Source organism: Alnus glutinosa, chromosome 13, assembly GCF_958979055.1.
Source record: "Alnus glutinosa chromosome 13, dhAlnGlut1.1, whole genome shotgun sequence".
Lineage (NCBI taxonomy): Eukaryota > Viridiplantae > Streptophyta > Magnoliopsida > Fagales > Betulaceae > Alnus > Alnus glutinosa.
Genome location: NC_084898.1, coordinates 12,235,018 through 12,245,442, shown reverse-complemented (window position 1 = coordinate 12,245,442; position 10,425 = coordinate 12,235,018). Strand labels below are relative to the sequence as shown.

General features: G+C 39.6%; 1 protein-coding gene across 1 annotated transcript; it reads left to right on the top strand.

The window, feature by feature from the left end:
• The first annotated feature begins 442 nt into the window (after positions 1-442).
• LOC133854816 (protein transport protein SEC16B homolog) lies at positions 443-9,602 on the top strand. The gene is made up of 13 exons (XM_062291085.1): positions 443-2,614; positions 2,924-3,244; positions 4,961-5,089; positions 5,175-5,297; positions 5,465-5,635; positions 6,055-6,180; positions 6,261-6,395; positions 6,836-6,963; positions 7,046-7,154; positions 7,235-7,552; positions 7,645-7,788; positions 7,931-8,232; positions 8,594-9,602. The coding sequence occupies exons 1-13, from the start codon at positions 920-922 to the stop codon at positions 9,111-9,113; spliced, it is 4,221 nt and encodes a 1,406-aa protein (XP_062147069.1). The 5' UTR covers positions 443-919; the 3' UTR covers positions 9,114-9,602.
• Positions 9,603-10,425: the final 823 nt, after the last annotated feature.

Below are 10,425 nucleotides of genomic sequence, written 5' to 3'. Positions count from 1 at the left end.
ATCATTTTTCGAAATTTACTAAATATTTTTGGTCAAATAGAAATCATTTTTCGGTTGACTATTATTTTCTCCCCTACCAAACACCGGAAAATGCCGAAATCATTTTCCAAAAATCATTTTACGTCGAAACAAAAGGAGCATAAAAGAATATATTATTACGTGTTAGAATAATGCAGTGACAACTCGTGTTTATTCTACATCAAACTTTATAGCGGCACCACCGCCACGTCGTATTCTATTCTTGTTACAGCCAAGTGATGGAGTGTGGAAGCTGAAAAATATTGAGCGGAACAAGGCAAATAGCATGCACAGCCCCACGTATATACACACATTCACCAAACCTTTCTGGCGGTAAGAAAATAAAAGGAAAAAGAAAAAGGAAAAAAAAAAAAAGACACAGAAAAAATAGAGAAAACTGAAAAATATAAAGAAATAAACCTAAAATCAATAGACGAGGCGGCTCTAGGTGGGTGCGATTTAGGGGGGCTCTCTCTCTCTTCTCGTTTTATTGTTTCTCTTTGCTATTCCTCCTCTGGATCTGTAAGTGAACTTCGGTTTTGTTAAATTATTTACTTTTGCTTCAACTCAATGCGTCGAATTGAGGCCGAAATTCGTAAAATTTTGGAGTGTGTTGCTTTATTTCTGGTTCTAGGGTTGTAAAGACCTCAAAAGCCCTAGATCTTGTTCGTCTAAGGGTTATATAGCTTCGATTCAGGGTTGGGTTTTGGGAAACCGTGATTTTGAGGTAAAATTCTGCTTTGTGGTGTCGGATCTCGAGGAGTTATTAACGTCACAACTCGAATTTCGAGCTGTCGGGTCGGGAAAATTGTAATTTTGTGTGAAATTTGAGATTATTGGGGGTGAATTGTGCGAATTTAGGTGTGATCGAGAGGGATCGTGAAGGATTAGGGCTTGGGGAATGGCTTCGAATCCTTCCTTTCAGGTGGAGGATCAGACGGACGAGGATTTCTTCGATAAACTGGTCGACGATGAGTTCGGTCCCACGGCCACCACCGGATCAAACCCTCACTTCGCTGACGGCAGCGATTCTGACGACGCTAAGGCGTTCGCGAATCTGAGCATCGGTGAGGTTGGACATGCACTTGACGATTTCGGAGCAGAAGGCGAAAAGGATTGCGTGGATGGCGGGGAAGAATCGGTGGGCGCTCATGCGGAGGAGAGGAATTCGTTGGTTTCGGCGAATTCGATTGGATGTGATAGCATATTGGAGTCCAGTAATGATGGGATAGGATCTGAATTCCTGTCGGATTTGTCCGTGAGCAAGAGCAGTGGATCCGGGGGGTCAGCGGTTAAGGAGGTGGGGTGGAATTCGTTTCACGCGGACTCGGATTCGGTGCAGAATGGCAGCAAGGGGTTTGGTTCGTACTCGGATTTTTTCAGTGAATTGGGAGGCGGTGCCGGTGATTTCCCGGGGAATGTGGGCGATAAGTTGAATAAGGAAGCGAGAATTGTGTCGGCCAAGGGTGAATGTGTAGCTGATGGTATGAATAATTCGGTTAATTATGCGAATTATCAGGAGGGTCAAGTTTATGGTGCGTCCCTGGAACAAAGTACGAATGGGCAGGATTTAAATAGTAGTCAGTATTGGGAAAATCTCTATCCGGGGTGGAAGTATGACTCGAATACCGGGCAATGGTATCAAGTGGATGGTTATGATGCGACAGCGGTGGCGGATGTTCATGATTCGGCCAGTGATTGGGGTGCTGTTTCCGATAGGAAAACAGAGGTTTCTTATATGCAGCAAGCTGCTCAGCCTGCTGTGGCAACTGTGACTGAAACTAGCACGACCGAGAGTGTGTATTCGCATGGGAATAACGGGTACCCAGATCATATGGTGTTTGATCCTCAGTACCCTGGTTGGTATTATGATACAATTGCGCAAGAGTGGCGCACATTGGATACTTACACTTCGTCCATTCAATCAACTGTTCTGACCCATGATCAGCAGCAGCATCAAAATGGGTTTGTTTCACCTGCTAGTTTTAATCAAATCAATGATAGCTTATATGGTGAGTATGGGCAAGCTGACAATTATGCGTCTCAAGGTTTTGGTAGCCAAGGCCAAGATGGAAGCTGGGCCGGGGCTTACAGTAATAATCATCAGCGGGATTTGAGTACATGGCCAACTGAAACTGTTCTAAAGAGTGAGGCTTTTACGACTTTGGGTGGAAACCAGCAATTGGATAATTCTTATAGTTCTAAGGCTTCTGTAAACATTGATCAACAGGAGTCTTTCAATTCCTTTGGAGCAGTTTCAATTTACAACGGAGGGAGCCAGAGTCATGGTAGGGCTAATGGAACTTTTGAATTTAAAAGCTTTGTCCCTGATGGGAACTTTAGTCAGCAGTTTAATCAGCCAAATCTGAAGCCAAATGAACAAACAAAATTCTCGAACGATTATTTTGGCAGTCAGAAAACCGTTGGTTTTTCCCAGCAATCTTTTGAGAATGGCCATCAAACTTCTTATGCTCCCAATGTAGGAAGATCATCTGCTGGGCGTCCTCCACATGCCCTGGTGGCTTTTGGTTTTGGTGGAAAACTCATTGTAATGAAAGATAATAGTCCTCTCAGTAGCTCATCGTATGGAAGCCAGGTTGGGCCTTGGAATCTTCTACTTCTCTTTAATGCTCCATTTGGTTGCCAAAATACCGAGATAAGGAAACAAGAATATAGTTATGATGTTGTCCTATGTTTTTATGATGTGCACCTCCACGCCCCTGCTGGAAGACTTTTGTTTTGTTATAATTTGTTGAAAAATCAAATCTCTGTATAAGGCTCTCTTGAGTGAATATTTTTGCTTCTTTCAATTCCAATATACTTTCTCTCAGAGAAATAGCCAACTGGAACGTTTTAATATAAATATTATCAAAGGGCTAATCACGTATGTTTGTTTTATGTGAAGGATCCCGTAGGAGGCTCAATTTCTGTTCTGAACTTGATGGAAGTTGTCATGGGAAACACGGATCCTTCAAGCCTTGGATCAGGTGCCTCTGGTTATTTTCATGCTTTGTGCAAACAATCCTTTCCAGGTCCATTGGTTGGTGGGAGTGTTGCAAGTAAAGAGTTGAACAAATGGATTGATGAGAGGATTACAGGGTGTGAATCACCTGACATGGATTATAGAAAAGGCGAAGTATTGAGGTTGCTTCTTTCTTTGCTCAAGATAGCTTGTCAACATTATGGAAAACTTAGATCTCCTTTTGGTGCTGACACTAGTTTGAGGGTAAATCACACTTTTTCCTTTCATCTTGTTTTTGACTTAATGAGCAAAATTTTATATTTATTATGTCTACACTTGTAGTAGGAAAATCATAATAAGTGTGATTTAAGTCTTATTGACTTGTGCTTCCTAGCTGGCCGAGATCCTTCAAGATTGACCAAATTATCCACAACCTTTGTGACTTGTATCTGTTGTGCGTTAAAAATTGCTTGTCATGTGTCCTTTAGCAATTCATTCTCTTGGCAATCCTTTCCGAAGTTAAAATCTGAATGTGCCCTCTATTAGCTTGTGCATTCTTGCAACAGCTGTATAGCCTGTATGGTTTGGCATAATTTTATTTTATTTTATTTTATTTTATTTTTTTTATAAGTAAGAAAACTTTATTAAAAAAGTGAAAAGCGCCCCTAAGTACACATGAAGTATACACAGGAACAACCTAGCTAGCCCACAGAAGAAAGCCCACAAGGACCTACGCACACACAATACCCAAAGCCCCCAAAAACCCAAAAACCAGAAGATACTCCCATAAAGCCCAAACTACAAAAAAAACCCCACCTAAAAAACATGAAAACACCCCCAAAACCTTAAACCCGAAATACAACCAAACCCAAAATACAGAGGGAAAAACCCAAGAACAACAACCCTCAAAAGAACCCAAGCCAAAACCGAAAGCCGGAGGAACGACCCACAAACCAACCCAAGCATACAATTCTACAACATAAGGTTTTTTCCTTTCCTACTCCTAGTGGAAGGCTTAGTGTTGCCATAGTTGATAGAGCTATATGCAGATTCAGAAGCTCCCTCTTGCCTTTGGACTTTTGGCGCGATATCATCTTGTCATGCTGAAATTCTTCTTCCATTGCATCCCGAATTGCCAACGCTTCCTCCCCAAAAGCACCCTCTAATGCCCAATCCAAAGGCAAAACATCCCAAAAATCAACGTCCTCCTCCCAAAAATCCCGTTATGATCAAAACCGATCGGCCAATTATGAGATTGGGAGAAACCATTACCCTCAACAGGTGAAAAACTGGAGCAGACTCTAGGAGGGGAGGAAGGCCCAAATATGGTTTGGCATAAATACTTCCAGTACTTCCATATTTGCTCTATACTTTAGTATTCAAGTGCCTCACTGTGATAGAGTATTCTCCATAAGCCCACAGGGTAATCTCTGTGACATAAATGCCCCCCATCCTCTCCTTTTTTCTTTCTTCTGATAGCATGATGTAAGCTGAGTTTGAAGCCCACTTTCTCTCTTTTATTGCATTTATTAATGCTAGAAGACAGGGTTCGGACAATCAGCTGTTTTTGAAACTTACTGAATGAATATCTATCTTTTTACCTTCGATTTCGCAACTACAACTCCAAACCTATATGAATGACAGGTATTTTTTTCACCAACAAGGCGAACGGCATTCTGTTGTACTTGAAGTACGAATATTAAAATGCAGGGACTTACCAATGAGGTTCCTTTTATGCGATGCTTTCAGAAACAGGGATAGTTAATGGTTTACCTCTGTTGCTGTCGGTTTCAATGAATTATTTTAGATTGAGTTTCTTGTTATTGTGATAACTTTTTTATTTGGCCTGCCTTTTTCAGTCGTATCTTCCCATAAGCGGGTTCTCAGTTTTTTCCTTCCAACTGATTTTATGCTTTAAGAACAATCTACTATATCATTGATATGGCATTTGCTAATCTTTTAGCTTTGGATTCTCAATAGGAAAATGATTCTCCAGAATCAGCAGTCGCTAAACTTTTTGCATCTGCTAAGAGGAATGGTGCTCAATTCGGTGAGTATGGTGCTCTTAGCCACTGTTTGCAGAAGTTGCCTTCTGAAGGACAAATAAAGGTATTTGATAAGTCGCTTTGCTTTCCCCCCTCTTTTATAGTTGTCAATTTTACCATTTTGTAACAGATTTTGGTGTGCTTTTCAGGCAACTGCTTCTGAGGTACAAAATCTTCTGGTTTCTGGTCGAAAGAGAGAGGCTCTACAATGTGCACAAGAAGGTCAGTTGTGGGGACCTGCACTTGTACTTGCTTCACAGCTTGGTGATCAGGTTGTTGTCTATTTCAATCTATCCAAATGCTTGCGTTTGTGAAGTTGGGAGTTAGTAGTTATATACTGAGCTCACATCTTCTCACCTTTTCTTCTCTTTTTCTCTCTCTTTTTTTTTTTTTTTTTTTTTTTTTTTTGGGCTGGGATTGTTGGCTCGGACCAATGCAGTTCTATGTTGATACTGTAAAGCAAATGGCACTTCAGCAGCTGGTTGCAGGATCACCTCTCCGGACTTTATGCCTGCTAATTGCAGGGCAACCAGCGGAAGTGTTTTCTTCGCACACCACTGCTGATCCTGGTCTTCCGGGCGCTGTCAATATGCATCAACAGCCTGCACAGGTGACATATCAATTTAAGAACTGTCTATGTTAATAGATTGTTGCTACATTAACTCACTTGTTTTCATTTTTATTTTTATTTTTTTATTAAGTTGTTTTAAACTGTAGTATAGGCAATGCTATACTCTAGTACATAAGCAAAGAAACGTGACACTACAGCAAGGTAGAGGTTTCCTATAAAGTACAAGCTAAAAGAGGCGAACATTATTTTGGATCACCTTGATATTCCTGTTATATTTTGCCTCTCTGACACACCGATATAGGTACTCCTGAAGCTAGTGAGGATTCTCATGATCTTGGACCCCTCTATAGCTCAAACCCTTGATCTGGCTTGTTGCATCTTTCTAAATTTTACCAAATTTTTCTGTTAGCATCTCTGAATTAGACACTCAACCTATTCTTTTTGTGGTGAAACTCTAGATTGGGGCCAATTGTATGTTTGATGACTGGGAAGAAAATTTAGCCGTAATAGCTGCAAACAGAACCAAAGATGATGAACTTGTAATTATTCATCTTGGAGATTGCCTGTGGAAGGAAAGAAGTGAGGTATTATATCACGTTTTGTAGTTTATATCCTTTACTGCCTTTTATTTCTATTCCTAAACCTAAGATGAGTCCTGTTTCAGATTACTGCTGCACACATCTGCTATTTAGTTGCTGAAGCAAACTTTGAGTCATACTCAGACAGTGCCAGACTCTGTCTAATTGGAGCAGATCACTGGAAATTTCCTCGAACCTATGCTAGTCCAGAGGCTATTCAGGTGCTTTCAGATTCCAAGTTAGCATTCATGGTCATATCTTTCTTGTTGGAAAATTTTGTTTATGCATGCTCTGTTTTTCAGAGCAGGCTTCTTCTGTAAATCTATTGGTTCTGCCATTCTAGTGGTTGCAAGATGGTTTAACTTTCTTGGAGAATGCAGGGTGACTCATTTTATTATGTGTATATGCATTCATAACAATGTTACTGGTGGTCTAATTTTTTTTTGGGTTGGGCAGCTTACCACTGTCATTGTGGGTTTGTTTTAAGTAATAGCCGTATGTCCGATTCACCCTTGTAGTTGTCCACCCTAGCATCCTTTTCACTTTCTCAAGCAAATTATCCCCTTGGCTCAGAAAAAAAGCAAGTTATCCCCTGAAAAATTTCTAGTAAATGATGCTTTATGGCAAATTCATACTGAACAGACCTGATGGTATTTTTCAGAGGACCGAGTTATATGAATATTCCAAGGTGCTTGGAAATTCTCAGTTTATCCTGCTGCCATTTCAACCATATAAACTCATATATGCACACATGCTAGCTGAAGTGGGGAAGGTTTCAGACTCTTTGAGGTAAGTAGAAATTGTTTCAATTTGATGCTTTATGCAATTTTGCCTTCATTTTTATTTTTTTAACGTGGTGAGCTTAGTTCAGATATTGTCAAGCGGTATTGAAGTCTCTGAAGACTGGTCGAGCACCCGAAGTAGAAACATGGAAACAATTACTATTATCTCTTGAGGAGAGGATCAGAACCCATCAACAGGTACTTAGTCCTATTATTTGTATCCTCGTTACTTTTAAGCTATTAGTGCTGATTCCTATGAATGAACATTGTATTTGCAGGGTGGATACACCGCAAATTTGGCTCCTGCAAAGTTAGTCGGCAAATTGCTCAACTTTTTTGATAGTACTGCACATCGTGTTGTTGGGGGTTTACCACCACCTGCTCCATCAACATCACAAGGAAGTTTCCCAGGTAATGAACATTATCACCAGCCAACAGGCCCTAGAGTATCAACTAGTCAGTCAACAATGGCCATGTCATCACTAATGCCTTCCGCTTCAATGGAGCCCATAAGCGATTGGACGGCTGATGGTAATAGAATGAAAATGGCTAATAGAAGTGTTTCAGAGCCAGACTTTGGTAGAACTCCGAGACAGGTATATAGTATCCCCCAGCTTGGGAAGACATTATCTATATTTGTAGCGAACTGTTAAATTTATGAGATTTTACTGACTGAAGATAGGATCAGGTTGATTCGTCAAAAGAAATGACCTCATCAAATGAACAAGGTAAAGCTTCAGTTGGGGCATCACGCTTTGCTCCTTTTGGTTTTGGCTCACAGTTACTGCAAAAGACTGTTGGGCTAGTTTTAAGACCTCGCTCTGGTCGACAGGTAGTTTCTTTTTAGGTTTCTCTCCAATCTTTTTATTTTTTTTTATTTAATTTTTTATATTTTTTCTTCCCTTGAGGAAGAATATGGTCAATGTTTTTCTTGGTACCCCTTTTAAATGGATTTTATTCTATTGCTGCTGAAGGCTAAACTGGGTGAAACGAACAAATTCTATTATGATGAAAAGTTGAAGAGATGGGTAGAGGAAGGTGTTGAACCCCCAGCTGAAGAAGCGGCCTTGCCACCCCCCCCTCCAACAACTACAGCCTTCCAGAATGGTATGTCAGATTACAATTTGAAATCTGCGTTGCAGAAAGAAGGGATTCCGACCAATCAGAGCCTGGATTACAGATCTCCCACGCCTTCAGAACATACTTCAGGAATCCCATCTATTCCATCCGGCTCAAATCAATTCTCAGCTCGTGGAAGGATGGGTGTTAGGTCAAGGTAACTTTGATAGAAAGAATTTTGCATTCTATATATATATATATATATTTTGTTATTTTAATTCACGATTAAATAAAGTGGAGTTCAGCCCTTTTGTAAGTTGGTATAAAAGTTGGTGAATGTGGAACCATGTTGGTTCTTTAATAGGAAACATGAAGAAATATACAATAAAAATTGACTTAGCAGCTCTTTTTACGCTTTCTTGGAATATCTTGGTTAGTGATAAACTTTGCTTGGTGTATGAAAACCTATGAAGTACAGACAGCCCTATCTCAAAGTTCATTACCTTGTTTCCATTTCTCTAACGAAATGGAGATAACAAATTAGTCTCGATAAAACTATTTTCATGTGCTTTTGGCAGGTATGTGGACACCTTTAACCAAGGTGGTGGAAGCCCTGCAAACTTGTTCCAGTCACCTTCTGTTCCATCTGTTAAGCCTTCTGTTGCTGCAAATGCAAAGTTTTTTATTCCCACCCCAGCATCATCAGGTGAAGAGACAATGGAGGCTATAGCAGAAAATGGGCAAGAAGAAACTACAACTAATGAAGATCCTTCGACATCCTTCAGAAATGACTCATTCCAGTCGCCTATACCTTCATCATCAATGCCCATTCAGAGGTTCCCAAGCATGGGTAGCGTCCCAGGCAAGGGAGTGGTGACAAACGGCAAGGTCTCTCTCTCTTCTCACTCACGGCGAACAGCATCCTGGGGTGGAAGCTTCAGCGATCAATTCAGCCCTCCCAATACGGCTGAAATAAAACCTCTAGGGGAGGCATTGGGCATGCCCCCATCGTCATTTATGCCTAATGATGAGCCTTTGATGCGAATGCCGACGAGTGGTGGCAGTTTTGGGGATGACCTTCATGAAGTGGAACTTTGAGCCAAAGCAGTGAAGATGTAAATATCAAAGTTTTGTTCTTTGTGATCAATAGAATACTTGGAAAAATCCTACTCCTGGATCTCTGGAAAGTGCAAAATGGTGGTATGTGCCGAAACCCGAATCCCGACTCACGGAAGAAACAGAAGATGTAACGTTTCCAGCTTCCCCTCCCTGCAACGTGTGATGAAATGTAGCTGGCAATGTCTTCTTTACCCTAACATAAACTTTATTTGAATGTGCCGGGAGTCGCCACCATTTTGAGGCTTCAGGAGTTGATACTTTTATTATAAAGAAAGGAGACCCTCTGTCGGCACCATTGTACAGCTCATTTGTTCATTTATTGAGAAACAGAAAGATCTTCTCAAGGGAAGAAAGATAGTGTATTGAATTCTGAAAAAAAAAAAAAAATAATGTGTTTTGCTTGGTAATTTGTTTGGTTTTATTGCTTTATAAAATTAAACCAAATATCCAAAATGGATGTTGAAATTTTGTTTAAGAACCTTATTTTAATTTTAATCACTGTAACTTGTGTTCTACCAGTTGTCTTTTTTTTTTTTTTTTTTTTTTTTTTTTTTTTTTTTCTTATAAAAAAGTTGTTGTCCTTTGTAGCCTTAATAATTTTTGAATCTAGATGTTAGCATTGTCATTACTTTGTGATAAATTCTATCATTTCTACAAAGATTGGCAGTTGCTAAGGAATTCTATTTAGCGTGGCAGATGATTCTGACTTTTTATTTTTATTTATTTTTATATATATATAAAATCACTCCAGGACAGCCAAACTAGAAGAAATAACTAATTACAAGAAGTTTGTACTCAACCTTTTGCAGTAGTCACTCTCTTGAATTCTAACGAGTGCTTACTTGTTTGCTTCTCTCCCAGATCTGTATGGAGAGTTATTCTATTGATCTCTTAACTGTAGTTCATTTTCAGTTAGACTTCAATGGCTGAACGGTTGAACAACAAATACACGAAACACTCTAAAAGAGATACATATAAATATTTATGCCTAATAAACATTTTTTTAGCACAATGGAATTCTCTACAGGAATTCTTAGATAAATACTGTCTAAAAACCCCTTTAAATAGGCTCTGGAAATCCTAAAATAAGTTAGGAATGGATTTCTAGGCGGAGGTGTCCGGACATATTTTTTGAAATATTTTGTTGCTAAAAATCCGGAAAATTAGGAACATATAATTATGCAAAATATTTTCCAAATCACAGCTCTTTCCTTTTCTTGATAAATATTTTGCAATATTCTTTTCATCCGGCTCTTTCCTTTCTTGAATAATATTCTGTAATATTCTTCTC

Bases quoted from the DNA above. Each gene is read 5' to 3' on its own strand.
- LOC133854816 (XM_062291085.1), top strand. From the start codon at position 920: ATGGCTTCGAATCCTTCCTTTCAGGTGGAGGATCAGACGGACGAGGAT. The intron at 2,615-2,923 runs GTTGGGCCTTGG...TTTTATGTGAAG, and splicing joins GCTCATCGTATGGAAGCCAG to GATCCCGTAGGAGGCTCAAT. The intron at 6,396-6,835 runs GTGCTTTCAGAT...GGTATTTTTCAG, and splicing joins CTAGTCCAGAGGCTATTCAG to AGGACCGAGTTATATGAATA.